General features: G+C 32.6%; 2 protein-coding genes across 2 annotated transcripts; both read right to left on the bottom strand.

Annotated features, from left to right (window-relative positions):
- Window positions 1–4,257: 4,257 nt before the first annotated feature.
- On the bottom strand, window positions 4,258–5,665 carry LOC146900305 (uncharacterized; the record flags this gene model as incomplete). The annotated part of the gene is made up of 2 exons (XM_085736932.1): window positions 4,258–5,189; window positions 5,221–5,665. Coding segments are annotated over 2 exons (1,281 nt in total), but the record flags the coding sequence as incomplete, so codon positions are not given.
- An 825-nt stretch (window positions 5,666–6,490) lies between these two features.
- LOC146900304 (transcription factor bHLH18-like) lies at window positions 6,491–11,839 on the bottom strand. The gene is made up of 4 exons (XM_085735376.1): window positions 11,562–11,839; window positions 10,981–11,403; window positions 7,254–7,628; window positions 6,491–6,823 (listed from the first exon to the last, which is right to left on the bottom strand). The coding sequence occupies exons 1-4, from the start codon at window positions 11,598–11,600 to the stop codon at window positions 6,731–6,733; spliced, it is 930 nt and encodes a 309-aa protein (XP_085591502.1). The 5' UTR covers window positions 11,601–11,839; the 3' UTR covers window positions 6,491–6,730.
- Between the last annotated feature and the right edge of the window lie 15,377 nt (window positions 11,840–27,216).

Genomic DNA, 27,216 nt, shown 5'->3' with positions numbered 1-27,216 from the left:
CGGAGCTGTGTGACGTTAACTATGATGAAGGGATTGCACACGGGGTTGATTGATCTTCCCTATTAACCGAGCCGTACTACCAATTCAATCAAAAGGTAAATTGTACACGGGATTGTTTGATCTTCGCTATTAACCGAGCCGTGACAAGCACGGGTGATTTGTTAGGGTTAGGGTTTAGCTATTTTTAATACTTGCATGCAAACGAACCTAACACTTCATTTTTGCAAACAACCAATCAAAAACTTACAGCACATTCTATAATACAAAAATAATAAAAAAATCAAATTAGCCCTGTCTTTTTTTTTATTCTTTTTTGTTACCGTTTTCTTCTCCTCTTTAATGCTTTTCTCTACAAATTAGTGCTACGAACACAGAAAACAGCAGTTTCTTCGTATAACTCCATATCCAACATTTATTTTTTGCATTTCCAGATAACATCAACATATCAATTGTTTGGACCGATCAACTTTCTTCATTATAGTTAGTAGTTACAGTCTTAAGTATCAGTTCTCACTCTTTATCACAAATATCACAGATATTTTTCCCACACAAGCTTTCTCTGAAGTTAGTCAAAACAACTCTCAACAATTGCATATCAGCGACTCAGATTCAACACACACAACCCTAAACAAACCTTCAATGTAGAAGAAGCCAAAACAAAATAATTGAATTTGTCAATTTGAGAATATCATATATACCATGTATTCTAAAGATTCAACTAATTTTTTTTTTTTTAATGAAAGAACTAAAGATTCAACCAGTATAAGGAACAAAACAATTTTATGGTGAGGAAGAAAAAAGAGGGGAAAAGTAATAGGGTTTTTTATATTGATAGAACGGGAAGGTTCGATTAAATGAGAGAAGAAGAAGAAGAAACAAATACAAATTTTCCTATTTAATTTTTTTAATTTTTCTTAATGCGCTGCAGTTGTTGATTGGTTGTTTGCAAAAATGAAGTGTTAGGTTCGTTTGCATGCAAGTATTTCTCATGTCTCTATATCTTTTTTTTTTTGAAAACAACAAGAATACTATTATTGATTAATCAAGGAAGACATATCGTTTTGGATATGTTTAAAAATGGGGGTGGGGAAATTACAAAACCAATCTTTATTGGGCTCATGCTCAGCCCATTTAGCTGAGCATATCCTTTTTTGCTGAATATAGAGTCTCATGTCTCTATATCTGCATTATGGTATTTATTTTTTTTTCTTGAGTTAAGCTTTTAATTTTTTTTAGGCCATGATAGTTTGAGGTTCGACCCAAACATAAGTTAAATCTAAAATTTGTGGTAAGTAACGGTTAAATTGATACAAAAGAAATATATAATAAACTAAAAGATAATTTGAAGTTGTCTTTATATATTTGTATACATTCTTTCAAAAAAAAAATAAAAATATTTGTATACATATTTTTTTTTTAGAGGGGGTTGTATACATATTTTTTATTTATATGATTAAATTAAATAATTAAGTAAAATAAAATAGAAATTTATACAGATAAAAACAATTATATAAATTATTTAAAAAACAATCACATCTATCTACTACATGCTTGAAAACGTAAATGGTTAGAAAAATGACAAAAATACTCCTCCCCCTTTTTTTTTTTGCCATGTGTCAAAAAATATTATGTAAAGAAATTTTAAAAAATTTCATTCATTATAAAAGTTGTCATTAGTGAACTTTATCTTTTTTTTGGCTAAAAATATGTCGTCTTCTTTTCTGTATGTCACTTTATTGTTTTTATTAAAGAATATTACTCAAAGATATAATTCATATAAGGGATAACGGTAGATACTCCTTCAATCATTTAGTTTTAGGTTTTGACAATGTTTATGTTTTAGCTTAATTGTGAAACCACCTTAGTCAATCCTCCACATTTTTTATCTCTGGCCATCTACAGTAGTGTCATATGTTTCTCTCAAGGGTCTTGGTGGTGGATCAAGGACCTAAAGGAAAAAGAAGGCTCTTTTTACCTCCAAAGGGAATTGTATAGGGATTCTTTCTCATCAATTCAAGGTTCATGGGGATCAAAGCGGAGGCAAAGAAAAGACGAACTCTCATAGTAGAAGTTCAAGGGATTGCATGCAAGCTTGAGATTCGGAGACCTTATGGCTGTCCAATTTTAAGAGGACTTGAAGATTGGATCTTGTCTGATTGCTTAGCATAGAAGACGAGGAATTGAAGGAATCCTTGTAATCATACACTTGTAAACATTTTCTTCATAGTCGAAGCCCGTGATAGAGGCATTTTCTATCACGCAGAGGATATACCCCCATCGAGGACGAAAAAGGGGGAACCCTTATAAATCTCGGTGTTGTTCTCTCATGGAATACCTGGTTAACAACTATATAGTGCAAATTTATTATCTCATTATAGGATAATGGGTGTTGGATGAGTTATGAGAAAATTCTTCAATAGGTAGAGTAGCCATTGTCCTTCACATGTAGCTTGTGCAAGCGCTCTATATTCAGCTTTGATGAAGATCTTGATACCAAAAACTACTTTATACTTTTCCAACTTATGAGAGAGGTCCCAAGAAAGAAACATAATCCATGGTGGATCTTCTAGTGTCTTGTCATGCTCCCCAATCTGAATCAAACAACCCCTTTAAAGTTAATGGGGAGGATGAGCTAAAAAATAATCCTTGACTATGATTGTTTTTGAGAAACTTGAAAACATGTAACCCTATCAGCATATGCTCATTTGTAGGTGCATCTAGAAATCGGTTGAGTTTGGTTACAAAATTGGCTATCTCCAGTCTGGAGTGTGTTAGGTTCAAAAGCCTGCCAGTGAGTCTTCTATATGTAGTTGGTTCAGATAAAGGCTCTCTAGATGTTTTGTATAGTTTGAGTTAGGGATGCATATGAGTGGAACAAGGTTTTGTGCTTAGGAGGCCAATGTCTTGCAACAAGTCTAAGGTGTATTTTCTCTGACACAAAGTGATTATAGTTTGTGATTTGAAAACTTCAAAACCTAGGAGATATTTGAGAATTGCTAAGTCTTTGATATTGAATTACTTATCCAGCAAGGTCTTAATATGTTGAATCTCATTAGAGCATGTCCCACCTAAGACCAAATCATCTACATATACAAGAATAACAGTAAACCCAATGGAAGTTTTCTTCGTGAAAAGAGAATAATCGGCTTTAGACTGTGTGTATCCAGAAGATATATGAGTTTCAGTAAGTTTGGTATTCCATTGTCTGCTGGCCTGTTTCAAACCATGCATAGATCTTTGAAGCTTGCAAAATTGAATATGATCAGATAAAGCAAGACCAGGAGAAGGCTGCATGAATACTTCTTTATTGAGGTCACCATGAAGGAAGGATGTATTGACATCCAGTTGAAAAAGAGGCCAGTTTTGAGAGGCTGCTATGGAGAGAAGAACTTTAATAGTTGTCATCTTGACTACTATTAAAAAAGAGGAGGACGATTTGAAGGAACACAGTACCAAGAAAGTTAAGGGAGGTAGTCAGAAATTCTCGACTGAATCGTCAAAAACATCTCTTTCGGATTAAGGATCAACCTATTTTTGACAGCGGATCCACACTCTCTTAGTAGTTTGGGTAGTAGTGATAGTTTAGGGTGTAGTTGAATAGTGAAGAAGGCTATAGTTGATAGTTGGAATATAGTAGTAAGTAGTGAGGACTTGGAGCAAGAATAGATTGTAGTGCTCTCCAAATTGGATTGATTTGCATTATTTGGATTGATTACAAATGAGTACATGCTTGCCTACTTATAGTGTGGATGTCAAATTATAGACGCTTCTTTCTAGATTCTTCATGACATTTCTTACTACATGTGTATTAATAATTAAATCTAAAATCTACTAAACTATTCTAGAGAAATCTAGACATGTACATCAATTCTTAACATTCTATAAGTTACTAATGCATTCTAGAGAATTCTAGAAATATGCTGCACATTTTAGACCTCCACATTGATGCATATTTCGGTAACTCCAAGCATAGTTCGTAGTAGCTCAAATCTTGATCTAGCCAAATCCTCCATTGATGGAATGCTGGTCAATTCTTTTTTCTCCATGCTCGAGGATCTTTCTTTAGCTTGTTCAAAGATTTTCTTAGTCTTAGATTTTTTCCTTCGTTTCATTTGGCACATAATTCTAGTTTTAACGCTATTTCCTAGTTTTCAAGCTCATGTTTGGCCAAGTTACAAGTTTCATATATATATATATATATATATATATATATATATATATATATATATATATATATATATCCCCCAATGATCTTACTCTTGTTAGAGTAGATTTTGGTGAAGACTTTTCTTCTTGAGAAGGGGAAGGTGGAGTACCTGGTTCTTCAATTGCTTCTTCTATAGCGTCACTGTTTCATTGTTGTATTGGAATGGTAATGTTTCTTCTCTCAACTTGTCCGTCATTCAAATTCCAGCTAGCATTTTCATCAAATTCAACTTTGAAGGCAATGTTAGTAGTATATTTGAAGCTTATTCGAAAGCTTCTATTTATTTTCTCCATTTTTATTTTGGCTATCTCTTGCCTTTTGTGATTGTTGTCAAATATGGAGCATGTGTCTTCTTCAAAGTGTATAATATATCCTTTCTCTAACATTTGACCAATACTCAAAAGATTTTCTTTAAGATTGGGAACTAGTAAGACATCTTTGATGAACCTCGTATCTTTCTTAGTCTCCACCATCATAGTGCCTTTGCCTTTAGATTCCACGACGGAGCCATTTCCCAATCGAACCTTTACTTTGACAGAGTCATCGATATCCTTGAAGATGCTCTCATCTTTGGCCATGTGATTGCTGCAAGCACTATCCAAGTACCAATTTCTGCATAATTCCTCATTGAAATCTTGGGTGGCATAAGAAAGATGTTGCTCATAGTCACGTTGGTCCTTCTCACACTCATTCTCTTCAACGAAGTTTGCTTGATGCTTATTTTTGCGGTAGCAGTTCTTCTCCCAATGTCCAAATTTCTTACAGTGTCCACATTGCGGTTTTCCACGCCATCGACAATATTTCTCAGCATGATTTTTCTTCTTGCATATGCCATATGGAGTATAACCATCTTGATTTTTCTTTGAAAAATTTCTAGAAATCTCTTTGTTTCTAGAATTTTCTCCACTTTTCTTGTTTTCTCCAAATCCTTTATTTTGAAACCGTTTGAAAGGCATTTTCAACAGTGTCTTCATCATGCTTTCTCAATCTTTGCTCATAAGCTTCTATTCAGCTTATTAATTCTATCACCGACAAAGTAGACAAATCTTTGGTTTGCTCAATTGTAGTAACGATTGCATCATATTTACGAGGAATAGAAGTTAGAATTTTCTCAACAATTCTTTTGTCGAGAATATTATCCCCGTAAGTTTTCATTTGACTCACTAGTTCTCTTATCTTGGTATAATAGTCTTTTACGGTCTCAGACTCTTTCATTTTTAATAACTCAAACTCACGTCTTAAAGTCTGAAGTTTAATGGCACGTACCTTGTCACTTCCTTCAAACTCTTCCTTTGGTGTACCCCAAGCATCTTTGGCACTTGTAGCTCCCATTATTCTTGGAAAGATAATGTCTGCTACCGCTTGTTGTAGAAAGAACAATGCTTTTGCATCTTTCTGTTTATTTTCCTTCAACTCCTTTTTCTGAGCTGCATTGAGAGTTGAAATGTCTACGGGAATAGTAAGTCATTCATCTACAATCTCCCATAAATCTTGAAAGCAAAAAAATGCCTTCATTTTAATACTCCAAAAATCATAGTTTTCACCATTGAAAGTAGGGATAGTCATAGATGATGATTGAATGGTGTTAGCCATGTCTTAGGGAAAAATTTAGAAATTGTGTAGGATATAAGGAGGGTTTGGTTGGAAATAGGTGGATAAATTTTCTACACCCAATATATGATCGAACGTTGCTCTGATGTCAATGTTAATAGTTTGAGGAGTAGTGTTAGTTTAGAGTGTAGTTGAATAGTGAAGAAGGCTATAGTTGATAGTTGGAATACAGTAGTAAATAGTGTGAAGACTTGGAGCAAGATTAGATTGTATTGCTCTCCAAATTGGATTGATTACAAATGAGTACATGCTTGCCTATTTATAGTGTGAATGTCATATTCTAGATGCTGCTTTCTAGATTCTTCATGACATTTCTTACTACATGTGTAGTATTAATTAAATCTAAAATATTAATCCACTAAACTATTCTAGAGAAATCTAGACATGTACATCAATTCTTAACATTCTATAAGTTGCTAATGCATTCTAGAGAATTCTAAAAATATGCAGCACATTTTAACACACTCGATTTGTGGAGCACTGCTCTAGCCACGAACTCCATCATTAGAATCTCTTTCAAAAAGTTGTTCCCAACCTTATGTATTATTATTTGAATTTGACGGTGGCCCTGGCTTCGTCGTCCCTGGGAACAAAGGAAAGGAGAATCCACTGCCAAAAATGGGTGGATCCTTATCCTGCATCCGTATACAAAATTTTGTAATGTTAAACTACTTTTAAAATCTTAAAACAAATATTTATTATTTAATCTGACGATCTTCGTCCCATACAATGAAACATATTACAACAAAGCAAGAAATAAACTAATTACTTCAAATCCAACCACACTTTATTGATTTTCATCGATCATATCCTATACAAGGGTAGAACTGATTAGCAATGGCCTTGATTGAAACTTCTCAAAGACCATGTACTAAATTAATGGCGTTGTTTGTTTTCAAACTCAAGCACTCTTCATTGTTGCACATCATCACATGCTTGCAACATAGCCACTTCTCTTAGTTTTTTCACTAGATCCTTCACTGTCAAGTTGTATTTGTTACCCATCTGTAGGATCAATTACAAAAATTTAAACACAAATATAAACATACATTATAATATATGTTACAGATAGGGTTATAATAATTAAATTTGGATAAGAATCAAACTTGAGTTGGAATCATGCTTCTTAATTTTCTTCCATGAAATTATATATATATTTGCTAGGATACACCCACTAGTTTTTATGAATATGTATTTTAGCAACATACATCTTAGGGCAATTTTTTAGTTATCGCATGTTAAAATACTCCTTTTAAAAGATAACTAGGTGTGCTCTAGCAAATGTTTGTAGGAGTTGATAACTTACACCCACTTGTTTTTCAAAATGAGTGTTTTAGGCAACCTGCGCCTCAAGGTGTATTTAACCACCTTTTAATTATATTTTTGCTAAAATACTTATTCTAAAAAACAAGTGTGTGTACTGGTAATTACTTGCCTGAGCAATAATGGCGATGTCAAGAGTATTTCCAAATGGCAAGACATTGGTAGTTGTTATGGAGAGATGAAGAAGTTGAAGCTGGGACATTATATTGACCACAATCCCCTCTTGCATGCCACAATGAATCTTGATTAACACTTCATTCCCTAGAACCCTAGCTTCAACCTCTACAAGTGATTCATTTCGCCCGTAACATTCTTCAGTTTTCATTTCACCGATTGCAGTGTCTTTGTCAATTAGGATATGGGATCTTGTTATGGTGCTCACTGATCCTGTGTCTTTCTTCTTGATGTCTTCTTCTAGCCCTTTCACACGTTCTTCAAGTTGTTTCACATAATTGATAGCTTCCGTTACCACATGAACCTTATCAATCTACAAAGCCATTAGATAATTTTTATTGTAGCTTCTATCCAATGATAATCTATGGAGCATGGACTCCGACATGACGACACCACTAATATAATAAACATAGGACACCGACACCGCTACATATATATTTATCAGTATAATTAAATCAAATATTAGTATCTACTAACAATATATAAAAATCGAAGTCCAGCAAAATTTCATAATCGTCCTTTTTAAAACCCATGTTCTCCTTAATTTTATGCGCATAACAGTCATTTTAAAAAATTTAATTTATTTACTAACAATATATAAAAATCGAAGTCCAGCAAAATTTCATAATTGTATTTTTTAAAACCCATGATCTCCTTAATTTTATGCGCATAATGGTCATTTTACAAAATTTAACTTATTTGTTTTTTAAAAAATGAATTACAGTTAATGGTCATCACAGTGTAACCAAATTCTACGGGTAGTTTACTAACAATATATAAAAATCGAAGTCCAGCAAAATTTCATAATTGTATTTTTTGAAACCCATGATCTCCTTAATTTTATGCGCATAATGGTCATTTTACAAAATTTAACTTATTTGTTTTTTAAAAAATGAATTACAGTTAATGGTCATCACAGTGTAACCAAATTCTACGGATAGTTATGGAATTTACTAACAATATATAAAAATCGAAGCCAGCAAAATTTCATAATTGTATTTTTTAAAACTCATGATCTCCTTAATTTTATGCGCATAACGGTCTCTTTACAAAATTTAATTTATTTTTTTTTTAAAACATGAATTACAGTTAATAATCATCACAGTGTAACCAAATTCCACGAGTAATTATGGAACTAATTTATTTTTTTTTTAAAAAAATTAATTATGGATAATGGTCTTCACAAATGTAACGAATTTTTTCTGTCAAATAAAAAACTAATATATAAAAACTGAAGTCCAACAAAATTTGATAATCGTCCTTTTTAAAACATGATCTCCTTAATTTTATGTGCATAACGGATAACAGTCATTTTACAATATTAAATTTATTTGTCTTAAAAAATTAGTTATGAATAATGGTCATCACAAGTGTAACCAATTTCTACGGATAACCATGGAACTAATTTATTTATTTTTTTTAAATTAATCTACTAACGATTTATAAAAATCTTACTCGAGTAAAATTTTATAATTGTCATTTTTTAAATCCATGATCTCTTAATTTTATGTGTATAATGGACATTTGTAAAATATAAAACTAATTTATTCATTTTTAAATTTTTTTTTTTTTTGGCTTTATCACTTCCAAGCTTAACTAATTCCCCTATATTTAATTTTTTTTTTATCATCATCTTAATTATTGACAAGTTTGTTTCCAATTTCACACAAAAAGTCTAGCTAATTCCATATAATGAGCCAATTTGTTAATTTAGTTTACCTTTTTTTTTTTTTTATCACTTTCAAACCAAGCCTAAAATTGATTCCCTGTATTTTGCAAATAAAAAAACTCAATTCGTTTCCTCATTCTTTTTCTTTCTTATCTTATTCCCTTTTATCTACTACTACTACTAGAAGAAAATCATACGCCAACAAAATTTCATAGTTATCCTTGGTTAAACTAATTCCCTTTATCACTAATTTCTTGTGCTTCATGATCAATTTTCTATTAAATAATAAGAAAAAACAATGTATTATGACATAAATATAGAGAAAAAGTTTATTCTCATCTTTTTTAATCTCTTAATCTTACTAATTTTCATTTAAAGAAATTTAATAAAAACACTACATTAATATTGATATTTATAAAATAATCATTAGTTTTTTTTTTGACAAAAATAATCATTAGTTTTTAAAATATCAAAAATAAGAAGAAAAAAAACTTTCTCATACTTGATAGATAAAAGAAAACCTTTCTCATATCGATATACATAAAATTTGATTTTCGAGATATAAACACATAAAATCTGCAAAGAGTGCAGTGAAAATACTTAACGGTGTTTTGTATATAAGATATTTTTTTTAATAAAAACAATATGTTAATGTTAATATTTTGAAAATAGTGATGAATTTTTAATTTTTTTTTATCATATTGACTATCTTATAGCGGTACATAAAAAATTGCTTATATATATATATATATATATATATATATATATATATATATATATATATATATATATATATATATATATATATATAAAGCATAAATAATCCTCAACAAGTGTTGTGCAATATTTAATGGTGTTTTAAATATAAAATAAAAATTTATTTAATAGAAACACTACATTAATGTTGATATTTTTAAAATAATCACGAGTTTCAAAATTTTTATCATATCGACTTTCTAATATATGCATATAAGAATTTGTTTCTGCATATATAAGCACATAAAATATGCATCAACAAAAGCGGTGCAAACATTGAATGGTGATTTGCATATAAAATAAAAAGTTATTTAATAGAATCACTATATTAATGTTTATATTTTGAAAATAGTTTCTAGTTTCCAAAATTTGATCATATCGGCTTTCTCATCTATCTAAATAAAAATTTGTTTATTCATATATAAACACGTAAGATCTACAACAGATGCTATGCAAACATTAAATGATATTTTGCATATAGAAACATTATACTACTTAAACATTTATTTTCGCATATATAAGCATATAAAATCCACATCAAACACGATTCAACTATTTAACATATTTTTTTGTATATATAAGAGAAAAATATTCAGTAGAAACATTATATTTTTTTATCAAGCAAAGGAAAGCAATAAAAACAGAAGGGGCCTGAACCTAATGCAGAAGTTATTACATCACAGATCTAGAGTATGTCGAACCACTATTGTCCCTAAACAATATTAACAATCTAATTATTTTTTATATAACTACCTCAATGTTCGCACGAGTCTTTTACTGGTTATTCATAATAGATCTAAATCGAGTATCAATATATACATGTGCATTTAAATTGAGTAATTTCTTTCTTTACAAAGTCCAAAAACAAGATTGGATAGAATTTGACCTTTTTTATCCATCAACTAGCAAAAAAGATTAAAATGTTAGACCTTTTTTTAACCGCCCTCCTTGATCAATATTGCTTCCACACATCTTAATCTTGTAGATAAGTGCCCAAGCTGTGTCGAATCAAAGTAAAAATAAATAAAGGGATACTTGTTCGAATTTGTGTCGGACACCAATTCAACAGAGTGTCGAAACAAAGAAAAATTAAATTTTTGGGACACCGGTCTAAGTAGGTCCGACATATGTCTGACACCACGACATGCCTAATCTTAGAAGTGTCCGTGCTTCGTAGATGATAACTACTATAGAAATTTACACATTTGTCCTGGTTTAATTTAATATATTACAGACTCACCTTCTTTAATCCAGGTAAAAAGGCCGAAAGTTCTATGATCTTCCTTGTAAGTAGCTGTCTCCTATTCCTCTCTGACATTATGTGATCTAGTGTCTCAGAAGCGCTTCTAGGCTTCTTCGAATTTGACCCTTGGCTAGCCGTTGATGACGACAAAGGCAAAGAATCATGGTGTTGCTCAGTTGGTGGTAACAATGTAACAGATTCGTCAAGAGACAATATAGAATTTGTTGGTATCGGTAATGAGTTGGCTGGTTTTTCTTCAGCATGTTGAGTTGAATGTGACACCTTGATGGATGAGTTGTTGACTAGGCCAGTTGTGGCAATAGGGACACTGAATTGATCTTGTGGTGTCTGATACAGGATATCTCTAAGGAAATCTTCATCAAATGTGTTGTTGGTGTGACACAAAGATTCTTCCATTTCCTAAAAACGATTCATTTGTAAAACAATAATTAATCAAGTGGTAGGTTTTATAGTTAGTGGAGGAGTTCATACAATGATCTATATACACATAAAATATCATCACATTTCAATTAAGAAAATAAATATTCAATGTATAATATGACTTGTTATTGTATTACCAAATCGTAAGACCAATTCCCCCATGGATTCTCCTCCATTTCTTGGTATCAAGCTATGATGCCCTAGCTTAAATTATGGTTGAAGGATAGAAATGAGAACTTATGGTTTAGGTGTGTCTTCTTGGAGACTCAAGTACTAAATTTATAAATGATGATGACACACTACATGTGGTGCTAATTGTTATCATAATTTATGCATAAACGGTGTTTCAAACTCAATGGATTGATCAACATTCATTAGTGGAGAGAAAAGAAATAACCTTGATAGATTGCATGCTAAAAAAAGTATCAATAGATTGCAATGCATATTTAATTAGTACATGTTTAGAACAGTTACTTGATAGATTGCATGCAGAAAAAAAAAGTATCAATAGATTGTACATCTTTTGAATATGTCGGGTCATATGTTCCACGTGAAGAAGCTTATTAAGGCATCCTCTATGGAGTACATGTTTAGAACAGTTACTTTATTTGCACATAGTTTGTCTTGATTTGGTCCAATGATGTGAATTGTTGTGACCACGGTCAAGAACAAGCAATGGGAATCTGGGATATGAAAAATCCTTTTTTTCAGTGGGGACATGGATTTTTGCATTTTTTGGATGTTTTCTTGTATGGTAGCCAATGTCATGTAGCTGTCTATATTGTTCTGTCTTCATGCATGCGTTGTAACAATGGTCACTCTTTGTATTTTATTACAATTATTACGGATTTCACTTGCGTGTTTTTGAGTTTGGTGACTTTGTTGATTTTGTTTATATGTATCTCTTAATCAATCATTCTTTTTCATCAAAATAATTTATTTTAATCATTCATCTATCAACTAAATACATCAATGTCACTAAAGTCAATAAAAATCAAAGTCACCCAATGATTTTCCCATTATTACCATGTTTGTTGGAAGTTCCATTTTGAGAAGATACGCTTGTAAGGAGAGCATGAAAATTACGGCTAGTGAATAACCTTTAAACGGTCTACCATGCCATGCACAAGTATATATAACCACATGATGCAGTAGTGGTATTAACTAACGGTACGGATCTAAAGAGAAGAAGAGGAGGAAAGAAGAAAAATAGGGTTTTAATAAAATGTAATATGAAGATCTAAAAACCTAATTTGGTCTCACAATTTGTCTGCAGCCCATTCAATTAGTCATTAATAAAAAATAATATTCAAATTAATCTCTGACATTTTCATACAATCTGTTAGATATTAAATTAACTTTCATTCTCCGGTCCCTGCATATAATAATGCATGTCCCTACCAACTGAGCTATGCTCAGAGGGACATGATACCCTATTTAATCATTTAAGATATGAAATTTTAACTCCAAGACTATATAACAAAAAAAAATTAACTTCGATTTACAAAGTTTTCAAATGGCCTCTACCAAATTATCAGTTCACTCTCGTCAGTTAATATAAACTGTCACATGTATCCAACTAATGAGAGAGAAAACAATGGCAACCAATTATTATACAATTCTTCAAAAAAAAAAAATTATAGAAGTAATAAATTTACTTCCAAATTTTTTGTACAGATCCATCTTTTAATTTTTTTTTAGGCTTAAACGCACTTTTCACCCCCTAACTTTGCAAAAGTTGCAATTTTGGCCCCCTATTAAAAAAATTGCATTTTGGCCCCCTTCGTCCAAAAACTGCTGAGAAGAGGCCACGTGTCCCAAAAAAGGGGTCATAATTGCAACTTTTTTTAAAGATAAGGGGTCAAAAAGCATATTTCCCTTATGTTAGAGGTTCAAAAGAGCATATTTCCCTAAACATAGGGGGTCACTTTTGCCATTTTTTTTAATAGGGGGCCAAAATTGCAACTTTTGCAAAGTTAAGGGGTGAAAAGTGCGTTTAAGCCTTTTTTTTATCTCCAATTCATAAAATATTGTTCTATCTATTTGTTCTATCTACATACTTTGTTAAATTGTCATGAAAATAGAAACTCAGTTGTTAATGTTAGAACCTCAATTACCAAAGAGTGACAAAGAGAGAATTAAAACAATACTAATATCTTTTTATCATATCTATTTAATTTCAATCAAATTTAATTTTAATTTGCAAAAACCAAATCTTTTTGCAAACCCCCATTTTCTATCACCTAAGTAAAATCATGATTGACGAGGAATTTAATTAATCATAATCCTTGTGGAGTCAACTGTGTTTATCATTTTTTTTTTTGAATCAGCATAATATATTAACACAAGCCCGACATAAGACGTGCTAAACGGTGAGGCAACAATACAACAAAGAGGCCGAAACAGAAGCTGCAGCAGCTGCACACATCAGCTGTCACACAACTTCACCTAAAAAAAAAAACCTCTATGGACTCTAAAGGCAATGCCAGCCGCAGCACACAGACACACCATAGCAAAAAAATCAACAGTGGCCGGCCTGCCACTCTTCTGGACCAGCAGCCAACAAACCCAATCGGACACCAAAACAGTCCCAAACAGAGACGAAAACTCCACTACCTCCTCAGACACTCTCTCGGGTTCCAACACCACTCATAAAAGAGGCAAGAAACAATCTTCAATCTACTCAAAGTCCAACGCTACGAAACAAGCTTGATTTCTTCAACAACCTCATCAATATCATTTCCTTTATTATTGAAAATTCTCTCATTTCGTTCTTTCCAAATAACCTAAAGAATGGCATGCCAAATCAACACATAACCTCTCTTGAATTTATTCACTCTCGCTCCGTCCCGCCAACACTCCAAGTGGATGAACAAATTATTCGGGGTAATAAAATTCAATTCAAGCCACAAAACAATATTATTACTTGAACAATTTGATTTGATATACTTGCCAAGCGTCCCTCAAGCCGCAAGTGCACTATTATATCGTGTAATAAAATATCGTTCCTACGAGAACTTTGTTATGAATACCAATGGACTGTTTTTAATATGATGATTCGCTAAAACGGTTGTTGGATTACAATTTTCAATAAGAATAAAGCCTTGAGATGTTATGGAATCTACCTTGCCTAAGAGCTTCATTCATTGATTGGGTTTGATTCTTAAACTCGTCCTTTTGTTTGGTCCGAGTTAGCACAATTTTCTAGAAAAGAACTCTAGTTGGACTTTTGAGGTAAATAAAAAAGGGAAATGTTATCTAGTGGCTCTGGAACACAAAATTAGAAAAAGTGTATTGAGAATTGTGAAAAAGCAAGTATTTAACTATTCAAAAGTCAAAAAATTGTTGTTTCCAATAAAAGTTTTCTATATTTAACTTCTTTAACTAGTGTCCGGGGCACTAGTTAATACTCCCTCCGTCCCTTAATGTAACCACCCATTTGATTTTATTTTTATCCCTAAATGTAATCCCCTTTTCAAATTAGTAGATGCATTTATTACTTTTTTTCCTAAACGTACCCCTAATTAATACTACTAACTTGTCTTGAAATATGAATAGTCAAATTTAATACACATACAAACAAAGGAGAATTTGGTAATATTAATACACAAAACATACACATTAATTACACCGACAACTTTTCTTAAGAAATGTGAAAAATGCTAAGGGGGTTACATTAAGGGACGGAGGGAGTAATACCCTATAAAAAATCTTTTGTCCTTGAAAATCAGAAAATTGTTCTTCTCCCAATCAAATTTGCGCATTCCCTACTCAAACTGCATAAAATAACCCCAACATGAGTTAAGTCACGTACGTTGCGTTCTGTTGTAGAAATAGAACAGCAACCATTCTCCCATACCTTTTCCAAAACATCAAGTGCGATTTTCATCAACTTTGAGCAAAGCAACATCAAATTCTACCTCAACATCAAGTAAGTGATTATGATCACTTGGCATTGTTTTTTTTTTTTTAAAATGTTAGATTTTTTGACGAAATTTCACAATTTTAGGGTAGTTTTGCATGTTTGATTTTTTTATTCTTAATGATGAATTTAGTTAGAAATTGTTGTTTAGGTCTTGGTTAGAGTAAGTTTGACTTAAATACGGTAGGTTAGAGTTAGAAATTGTTAGATTTTAAGTTGAACTCTAGGTGTTTGATAAATTGTCACAATGATAAATTGTTTGAATTTTGCATTGTTAATGATGAAATTCGTTAGAAATTGGATTGTTAATATTCATTATAGTGAGTTTGAGTGCAATGTTGTAATTTAGAGATTGAAATGACATAATGTGATAGTTTGAGTGCTATGTGGTAGTTTAGAGTTAGAAATTAGAGTTTGATGTTGATTTTTTGCATTGTTTTATGTTGTGTAGATATGTCTGAGAGACCAGACAGACTGAGAGCAGGCAGAGAGACCATGACCGAGAGTGCACGGTTCAAAAGGCAGTCTAGGCACCCTCCTCTCAGAAGGAGACAGGATGGTAGGAGTGGGGAGGCATCCTCGTCCCAGACGGGTCCGTCCTAGATAGTGGACCTCACACAACAGCATCAACAACATAAGGAGCATCAACCTCAGTATGAGCAACCTTAGCAACAAGAGGGTGAGGCTCAACATGACGCTGGACTAGCGGGTTTTCCTGGAGGCCCCACTGACATTCTCTTTTACAAATTTCGGTAGACACGTGGCCTGCAGGCTTTGAAGCGACGCCGCGGTAAGTTTAGTTGTTTAATATTATTTAATTACTGTCGTTTTATTTTAATTATTTCTCCTTAAGACTGGGTATTGCACCATCAACCTTGGCCTCATCACCGCCTTATCAGAGAGACGACATCAAGAGACCATCAGCTTCCATCTGCCTGTTGGGGAGATGACCATCACATTAGATGATATGGTGTGTGTTCTACACATTCTCATCCAAGGGAGGCTCATGCACTATGACAACTGCAGCTATAAGTTGAGTATTCAACGAATGCAGTCTGAGCTGGGTTTGACGGGGAAGGAAGCTGAGGAGGAGACGAGCACACAATGGGGTGGAATATTAGTACTCCTAACTTGAAGAAGTTGTATGATAGACTCCTTCATAGGTGCAATCAGTTGGAGGACCCAACTGAAAATGAGGAGGAGGAGCTCCAGAGGACTAGGACGCACTGCATTAAGGTGTTTGGTAGTCTCTTTGGAAACTCAAAAGAATGAAGAGAACACATTTTGTACTCTATCAAATCAACTATATAGGTGTTCACATCGAATTGCTTCGTATTAGATGAGTGTGACAAACAAGAATGCATTTCTAAGATGTTGTTTTGTGCTTGATCATGCTCCTCTGTCAATTGAAATTTGTCAGTTGGCAGGGCAGTCAGATTAAGTTCAAAATGATATATTAGAATGCATTCTTTGTTCGTTGCTACTCATCTTATACGAAGGGATTCGATGTGATAGCCTATATAGTTGATTTGGTAGAATACATGTGATGTGTTATCTTCAATTTTTTGTGTTTTCAAAGAGACTACCAAATTTTTACACTAAGTATAAGACACTTCAATGCCAACATTTTCGGCAAATTAACTTTCAAGAATTTAATTTATATCCAACATCATGATGATACCACATAGATATTTAGGGAGGCATTTGAATGATTCTTCTACTCTTATTATAAGTGTTCGAAAAATGATCGTCTATAAGAAGATATTCCAAGTTGGCGTTCAACAATCACATGATAAAAAATACCACAAATTTCATAAGGTAGAACATTTGGGCTGAAAACGTACATTTATATTCAATTTTTGAAACAACGCATCTACCTTGGAGCAATATGATCTAAAACAAAAAGCTGGGGAAAAGGAACTAAAACCAAACTAAACATACTAAATTAACCAATTAAACAAATAAATTCTAAGTTAGCAAATTCCCTCATTCTTAAACTGTTGCTCATCCTTTGGATTAAAAAGGTTATGAAGAAGTAGACATCATGAATAGGGAACTCAACCTTCAATTTAAGTGCACTCATTAGGCAAATTCTAAAACCAAGGGATAGCAACTTCGGTTCCAAATCAGAGGCTTAAACTCCCCTAAAAAAATAATTCTCACCAATTGGGCTCATCTTTCAAATTCAGTGTTTCAGGGTAATAAGCATGCACTCAAAATTTCATCAAAGAAAATGTCCTACCACAAGTTAAACTATTAACCAAATTTTTACTACATCTATATGTATTGAAACTTAAGGATGAGATTTGGTGTAAGTCTTGTGACTTACACCCGTATATATATATATATATATATATATATATATATATATATATATATAGGGCATATCAAGTGAGAATGGGTAAGTTATATGAGAATGATAGGAATAATTATCAACCTTTGGATTAAAATGAATGGTTAGGATTAAAAGGCTCCAATTTAATGTGAAAACACCCAAAAACCCATGTGTTGTGACCTTTCTTCTTCTCTCACCCGTGATATCTTCTTGGTTCTTCTCCCTTTCTTCTTCGTTTCTAATATTCCTTTCTAATTCTTCACCCTTTACTTCTTTTATTTATTTCCCTTCTCATCTTTATCATAAAACTCTCTCAAATTTGGACGCTTTGTTATTAGCCACTTCAATTGATTCAGAAATTGTTCCTTTTTCTCTTAAAGACTGTGTTTAAATCGTAAAACAGAAGAAAAATTGTGTCAATTAATTATGGTAATAAAGTGTGCAGCCATTGATTCAAGTTCTAGCCTTCAAAATAGAAAACACAGATGTTATATGGGTCGAGTGAAACTGGTAAGGAGAAAGGGTATTAGACGATAGAGAGATTGAAGAGGGAGAGGCACGGTAGTATTAAATTGGAGCCTTTTAATCTCAACCATTCATTTTAATCCAAAGGCTGATAATTATTCCTATCATTCTCATATAACTTATTCATTCTCACTTGATATGCCCCCTATATATATATATATATATATATATATATATATATATATATATATATATATATATATATATATATATATAGCGGGAATTCTCATGAGAGCTTAGTAGTGTGTGTGTGCGCGCGCGTGTGTATTATAATAAAGCAAGAAATAAACTGATCCGCAATGACTTTAATTGAAACTTCTCAAGCCCAAGTACAAATTAATTACAAGCCTTGGGAACGTTTGTAATCACTTGGTTCAATCGTGGCTTATCAGCTCTATTTCTAATTCTATTGCTCAAACAATTGTGTTTCATGATACTGTTTTTGAGGTTTGACAAGATCTTCAAGAATGCTTCTCAAAAGTTGACAAAATTCATATTGCAACCCACGCCCCTCCATCAACAATTTAAATCAAGGTACCAAATGTGTTCTAGATTATTTCACTGAGATAAAGGCGATATTGGAAGAATTATCATCACATAGACCTATTCTTAATTGTGTTTGTGTTCATCCTTGCTGTTGCGAGGCTACTCATTTTGTTAAGATTTACAGAACTGAAGATCAAATCATGCAAGTCTGACTGGCTTGAATGAGCAATTTTGTGTTGTAAAAACTCAAGTTTTACTTCTTGATCCTATCATTCCCTCAATAAGGTTTACTCCCTTGTAATTCAAGAAGAAAGAAATAACTCTTCTATTTCTCCCGCGAGTCTTTCAGTTGAATGCTTCTGAAGCTAGAAGACCTCAGGGTTGTGGTAAAGGCTCATTTCAAGCTAATTCTCAAAACCTAACAGGTTCTACACTTTTTGTTCCCGCAATGGCCATACAATTGATTTTTGTTACCAAAAATATGGCCACCCCAGTTTCAATAAACAACAGTCACGTGTAAATGCTGTTTCTCATGAAGATTCCGATGCAATTATTTCATGTAGTAATAGCTTGAGCAATTCTACAAGTTCTTACACTAGTTTATCTCAAGAACAATATGCTCAACTTTTATCCTTCCTACAACAAGTCAACTTGGTTCCATTAACATTTCCACCATCAAGGCTACCATAAATCACATCACTACAACTCCTTTGATTTCCTGTTGGAACATTAGTGTGATGTTGGAAAATAAATTGGAAGATTAAACACCAAGTAATCATACTTTGATCTAATGTTGTGTGAATTGAAAAAATAGAGTGTGAGGGTCCCACATAAAATAGAACACACACATTAGTAGTGTTTAAATTGCGGTATTTAATTTTAAATACTTAATAATAATAAAAATAATAGTAATTATTATTTTTATTCAAGAATATCACTTCCCATAAATTTAGCTTATGGTGGTTGTGATAAGAATAAGAATTTAATTGAATTTCTTATATTTCCTTCATTCAAATCTAATAGTTTGTTTCCTCCACTTTTGTGGATTTGTTTCTTTTGATCCTATCCACAAGTGTTGTTGAACTGATTAATGGATAAACTTCATTTTAACTTTATCCATTAAGAGTAACTGTTGTCGCAATTTGTGCTAAAACAGTTACAGAATCTCTATATAAATAGAGGACTCCACTCAGTTCAAAAAACACACCAAATCGCACAGTTGATGCTTCCTGTGCGGTTTCTCTCTTCTCCCTCCGACTTGTGTTAACGAGTTTCTTCTGCTTCTACTCCTTTCTATCCCTTCGGAATTAAGAGTGTTCTTAAGACCATAGTCCCTTTTTCGGTTTAATGTCCCTTCGGAATTAAGAGTGGTCTTAAGTTCATAGTCCCTTCAATAATCTAAGTCCCTTCGGAATAAAGAGTACTATTAAGAGCATAGTCCCTTTCGTAATAATAATGTCCCGTCGGAATTATGAATGATCTTAACAGTATATAAATTATTTAAATATTTTTCTATTTGAGGAGAAATGGTAGTATCACCATATTTGAGTGGTCGTAGTACCATATTGAAAGTTTGGAGAACTTAAAGGTTAGAATGGTGGAAACACCATATTTGAGTGGTCTTATCACCATATAGAATGGTAATAATACCATATTAAAGTGGTTTCAGTATTAAAGAGTGGTCTTAGTACCATATTCGAAGGTGTAAATCTCGAACGATTTTCTACAGTGCAGTAGTTAATCGAACAGTTGTAGTTGGGCTTGTTTTATCTTGGAGGCGGCGTGGTTGATAGTCTACCTTGCACAATTTTGGGTAGTGCCACGAAATGTCTTAAAAAGAGCGACCTGATCGTGACTCAACCTAGTAACAACTTCGGTAGATAATAGAATTTGGAAATCCAAATACAACAGTTTGGAAATCCAAAAACAACAATTTTAAGACGTTTCGATCTATTATGTTTACCGAAGAAGTTACTTATTAAGGTTAAATTGTCTCTAAATATATTAAGGGTAAATCAAGCTATAGAAATACATCTTTTGATTGAACACGACGAAGTGATTGTTGTAAAACAACAACACTATGAAATTCGCGTATCTTATTTTTTGTAAAGTTTGGAGTAAATTGTGAGTATCTATATTTGTCCCTGGATACATCAATGTTGCTACTTCTTATGTTAAGGGAATGATAAATGGGCAATATTATTTAAATAAGCTTACGGTTTTAATTTTGGTGATCTTGGTTCATATGTATTGTTTTAAGATTCATCATCACACTTGAAGTGTGAATTGAAACTTTGGACAAATTGCAGCCACTTACGGTAAGAAGAAAATTATGCTTAAAATGATATTGAGAATTCAAGGCTCCAAAATAAGTGCAGCAACATTGTTAGTATATTGGGTACCACCGATGAACCATAGACCCATCGAGTCACAAAAACTCCAAACCTATAATTGTGAAATAAAGGAAAATAAATGGAATTGTGAAATTCTACTTTATGTTTAAGAAAGAATCTAAATTTCAGATTTCTATTGAATAAGACTGAGTTGACTCAGACTTAAAGAGAGACTTGTGTACCATTCACTCTTGTCAGGAAAAGACTTCGATTTGATGTTCAAAATTAAAATTCTCCTTCTATTTTAGTCGTGTGATTTTAATATTTGACATATCAAAATTGATCACGAACAAGTGTTTAATTTTAAACTTGAGTAACTTGGACTTAATTCCAACGTTATATGATTAGACAATTTTATTTATTGCAGTCAAGATATATGAACCAAAAGTTCATATAAATCAGAATTTAGAGAATATGAATCTCTAAACATAATAAATTATGATATGTGTGAATTTGATGACACATAAAATGATAAAATGATGTTTTTATCATGTGTATTGATGACTGTGAATTTTGAAAAATAAAATTGATATGCTTGAATGCTCAATTTTTATAACAAATATTGAAATTTATAGAGTACCCAAGTCTAAGAACAAAAATTCTAATTAAGAAATTTTTGAAGAAAAGACAATCCAACTTGTCTTATTTTTTGGGATTGTCTGAACTATATTTGGATTCTGGACCCCGAGAGTTGAACTCACTAGTAGAGCCTATGAATGTGTATTCATCAGGTATGCGATAAAATAACGAAACATATATGTTTTATGACCTAAATGTTAAAGTGATCATAGAATTTAAAAGATGTCGATTTCTATGTAAATGTTTACCACTTTAACTAAAGAATAGTGGGGGCACTAGTGGGGGCTCTAATGGGAGCACGACATTAGTGGGGGCAAAATAAATTGCCTTCTAAAAATTAAGAAATAGTTATGGAAACATCATACGAGATGTTAGAGAACCTCAAGGAGGTAAGAAAGTTAAAATTGCTAAAGAGTATGAACTTGGTTTATACATTGGAAGAAGATTCATTAAGCCTGAAAGAAGTTATATCCTCATTGGATGCTGAATTATGGCAAAAAGCTATAAACGATGAAATGAATTTTCTAGAGTCTAACAAAACATGACATTTGGTTGACTTGTCTCATAGTTGCAAAACTAATCGGTTATATTTGGATTTTTGAAAAAAGGAACTAAAACCTGATGGTACGGTTGATGAATACAAGGCTCTCCTTGTAGTCAAAGGTTTTAGACAAAGAGAAAAATATAGACCTCTTCGACATTCATTTACCAGTCACGAAATCATATCCATAAGAGTACTAGTCCCTTTAGCTGCCGTTCATAACTAGATAGTACTCCAAATGGATGTGAAAGTTGCCTTTTTAATGGTGAATTAGAAGAAGAAATCTATATGAAACAACCTGAACGTTTTGCGATTCATGGACAAGAAAACAAAGTCTGTAAGTTAGATAATTCTTTGTGAGGTCTAAAATAAACTCTTAAAGAATGACATGGAAAATTTGGCATTCTAATGCTATCGAATGAGTATAAAGTGAATGAAAGTGACAAATAATATTTGCACGATCATATGTCTCTATAAAGACGACTTGCTCATATTTGATTTAAAGATTCATGTTATGAATTATATGAAATCATTGTTTATCAATAACATTGATAAGAAAGACCTAGACAAAGTTGAAGTAATTCTTGGTTTCACGATTACTAGATCAGAAAAGAGAACTTTTTTGATAAATCTCACAAAGTTGAGAAGATCTTAAGGAAATGTAATTATTTGACCGTAAACTTGCAATCATATATTATGATCCAAGTATTAGAACACTTGAGATGGAGTTAGAAAAACAGAATATGTGAGCATCATTGACAGTACTTAGGTATGTCACTGAATGTATTAGACCCGACATTGTCGATGTCGTAAAACTCTTGTGCAAGTTTACTAGTAGACGAATGAGAAGCATTACCATGCTATTGAAAGAGTCATGAGGTGCCTTAAGAAGACTATGACTCGAAGATTAAATTATGAGGAGTAACCTATGTACTTGAATGGTACAAGATATAAAATAGAACATCTTCAGATGTGTATTTAGCGACCAATGGCTACACATTGAGCATCACTGGAGGAATTATTTGTTGAAACAAATGATATTGACTCAGTCCACTATGGAATGTATCTAGGATGAGAACACTAGAGAAAACTAGTGAAGAAGCAAGTTGATAAGATGCTTGCTAGCTAAGAACCCTTAGTGGGTAAAACCGTTTCCAGAAGTGTTAATTTATTGTGATAGTCTGCAGCTATTACAAAATTGAGAATCGTTACCACAATGGTGAGAGACGATAATTAAGGCACGAACACGTAAAGGGTTAGAGAGCTAGCTACTCTCAAAAGGAACGATTAAAGTAGATCATGTACGTACTGATAAAGAAATAGTCAATCCTTTGACGAAAGGAATTACTAAAAAGAAAGTCCTAAACACATCCAATAGGATGGGACTAATGCTCAAAGGTCACAAGAGATGGTAACCCAACCTACATGACTGGAAATCCCAAGAAATAGGTTCAATGGGTAATAACAAGTCACAGGTGATAGAACATGCTATGTTAAAAGTAAGAAAGCATGATTCCTGCAGCGATAGAAGGATGAGATAATAGAAACTATTAATGAGATCTATACTCTATTTGGAGTGGAGTACATAGATACAAAAGTACTCTTGATAGACTCACCTATACGAATGTGGAACTAAGGGCCGGTTCCTATGGGATTCGGGGCAAAATACCTAGAGCGTTTGTTAAAACCGGGATACACGTGCAAGGCCATAAACGCACGGGCTTTTAGAATACACCTTATGAAAAGATTTGGGTGTGGGTTCTATGTCTGAGATAGAGTTCAATGCTGTAAGCAACTCTTGTTAATCAGAATTTTACTCTCTATGCAAAGGTTCAAGTTGTAGGCGACACCTTTGCTTAATAGCAACCTTATAGAAAAGTTTTGACGTTATTATTGAAACCATTTTTTAAATTCAAGTGGGGGATTGTTGGAACATTAGTGTGATGTTGGAAAATAAATTGGAAGATTAAACACCAAGTAATCATACTTTGATCTAATGTTGTGTGAATTGAAAAAATAGAGTGTGGGGGTCCCACATAAAATAGAACACACACATTAATAGTGTTTAAATTGCGGTATTTAATTTTAAATACTTAATAATAATAAAAATAATAGTAATTATTATTTTTATTCAAGAATATCACTTCCCATAAATTTAGCTTATGGTGGTTGTGATAAGAATAAGAATTTAATTGAATTTCTTATATTTCCTTCATTCAAATCTAATAGTTTGTTTCCTCCACTTTTGTGGATTTGTTTCTTTTGATCCTATCCACAAGTGTTGTTGAACTGATTAATGGATAAACTTCATTTTAACTTTATCCATTAAGAGTAACTGTTGTCGCAATTTGTGCTAAAACAGTTACAGAATCTCTATATAAATAGAGGACTCCACTCAGTTCAAAAAACACACCAAATCGCACAGTTGATGCTTCCTGTGCGGTTTCTCTCTTCTCCCTCTGACTTGTGTTAACGAGTTTCTTCTGCTTCTACTCCTTTCTATCCCTTCGGAATTAAGAGTGTTCTTAAGACCATAGTCCCTTTTTCGGTTTAATGTCCCTTCGGAATTAAGAGTGGTCTTAAGTTCATAGTCCCTTCAATAATCTAAGTCCCTTCGGAATAAAGAGTACTATTAAGATCATAGTCCCTTTCGTAATAATAATGTCCCGTCGGAATTATGAATGATCTTAACAGTATATAAATTATTTAAATATTTTTCTATTTGAGGAGAAATGGTGGTATCACCATATTTGAGTGGTCGTAGTACCATATTGAAAGTTTGGAGAACTTAAAGGTTAGAATGGTGGAAACACCATATTTGAGTGGTCTTAGCACCATATAGAATGGTAATAATACCATATTAATGTGGTTTCAGTATTAAAGAGTGGTCTTAATACCATATTCGAAGGTGTAAATCTCGAACGATTTTCTACAGTGCAGTAGTTAATCGAACAGTTGTAGCTGGGCTTGTTTTATCCTGGAGGCGGCGTGGTTGATAGTCTACCTTGCACAATTTTGGGTAGTGCCACGAAACGTCTTAAAGAGAGCGACCTGGTCGTGACTCAACCTAGTAACAATTTCGGTAGATAATAGAATTTGGAAATCCAAATACAACAGTTTGGAAATCCAAAAACAACATTTCCTCTAGCATTTCTTCTATTGAGTACGCTACTGCAAGTACCTACCTTTCTTCCTTCATCCTCACATCAAAATCCCACTCGTTGCCTCATTGTTTAGGAGCCAATGATTACATATGTTCCAATATTTCCGCTTTAGCTCTTTTTAATTACAAAATTAAACCAGATCGTGTTACTTTACCAAATGGTACTTTTATCATTGTTCATTATGCTGGTAATGTGTCCTCAAACCACAATTATACCTTAGCAATGTTCTATATTCTCCTGTTTTTCACCTAAACCTAATTTTTGTTGCTAAATTGTGTCAATCCTTATCTGGCATTTTACAATTCTCACTTGATAACTGAATCATACATGACAGAACCTCATTGAAGATGATTGGTTTGGCTAAGTAAGTGGATGGCTTATACAAATAAATTGCTCCCTCTACCATTTCTAATATGGTTTATCATAGTTTCATGAATAAATCTTGTAATTTTTCTTTTCAGTCCTTATAATCTAATTCTAGTACTTTTATCCCTTCTCCTGCTTTATGGCAGTTTAGGCTTGGTCATCTATCTCGTCAAAGAATGGCTAAGATGTCTCTCTTGTATCCATCTATTAGAACCGAACTGATATTAAAGATATTTGTGACATTTGTCATTTTGCTAAACACAAGCATTTACCTTTTACATATAGTCATTCTCATGCATCTGTCAATTTTAAACGTATTTACTTTGATATTTGGGGCACTATTTATCCTTCTTATGTGCATGGTCGTAAGTATTTTCTCAATATCTTGGATGATCATAGTATATTTCTTTTGATTATCTTACTAAAAACCAAAGTTGAGGTTTCAAACCATGTTAAAAATTTCATAAACATGATTTAGACACAATTTCACATAACTCCCATGTATATTAGTACCGACAATGGCCAATATATGCTCAATGAATTTTATTCTTCTCATAGCATTATACATCAAAAATCGTGCGTGGAAAATCCACAGCAAAATGTAAGGTGGAAAAGAAACATCAAAATATTCTCAATGTAAGAAGAGCTTTACTGTTTTATTCAAAATTACCCCCTACTTTTTGGTCTTATGCTATCTTTCATGTTGTGTTTCTAATCAACTGTGTTTCTTTTTGGCTGACCATATTCCATTTTCCTACTGTTGCATGTTGCAATTGTTGACTGACTCATCATCTACCGATGGGTATTGTGTATGACCTACATATACCGTCTAGTTATTATAATTTTAAATAATAAGAAATAAAATCCTTTCAAAAAAATAAATTCATTTATAATTAATTTAAAGATCGATTTTACGGTTTCATGTTGAATTTTCTATTATAATTTATAGCGCAGAAATTATCTACAGTAAGAAATAACGATGGTAGAAAGGAATTGCCACGGTCTAGAATTCTAGTTCAATTCAACTGATAAATGTCGAAATTGTAAGACCGGACGTCGTGATCCGGGTTCGAACCCGGGACCTCGCAGTTGTGCATGAGTTTAATTTCAGTAACTTACCACTTCATTTAAGATAAAAATGAAAGGTCCCTGTGAGCTTAGCTTAGTTGATAAGGACAATGCATAATATATGCAAAGTCTAGGGTTCGAATCCCGGCCACCACCAAAAAAAAAAAGATAAAAAAGAAAGAAAAGGAATTGTCGCGAAAGACGGAAAAAGCGGTACCAATAAAGATTGTATATTTCATTTTCTATTCTCTTTAAACGTTTACAAAAGAGTCCAAGTGATAATGGTACCATCAATGGATGACCTGTGAATGAAAAAAATGAATAAATAAAAACTGTCATTTTTTTTGTTACAAATAAGAAATCAAGAAATGCCAAAATGAAATGTTAAAAAAAAAATTTTCACCTTTATAATT

This window comes from Medicago sativa, chromosome 8 (assembly GCF_051527215.1).
Source record: "Medicago sativa cultivar Bolivia chromosome 8, Bolivia_mono, whole genome shotgun sequence".
Taxonomy (NCBI): domain Eukaryota; kingdom Viridiplantae; phylum Streptophyta; class Magnoliopsida; order Fabales; family Fabaceae; genus Medicago; species Medicago sativa.
The sequence above is the reverse complement of the archived record's forward strand: the minus strand, read 5'-3'. Positions and strand labels throughout refer to the sequence as shown.

What these genes read in the sequence shown, in the direction of transcription:
- LOC146900304 (XM_085735376.1), bottom strand. Translation starts at nt 11,600, where the DNA reads ATGGAGGAGAATCCATGGGGGAATTGGTCTTACGATTTG. An exon ending in GGAATTGGTCTTACGATTTG is followed by an intron (nt 11,404 to 11,561) that starts GTAATACAATAA and finishes AATCGTTTTTAG; the next exon opens with GAAATGGAAGAATCTTTGTG. An exon ending in TTTTACCTGGATTAAAGAAG is followed by an intron (nt 7,629 to 10,980) that starts GTGAGTCTGTAA and finishes ATGGCTTTGTAG; the next exon opens with ATTGATAAGGTTCATGTGGT.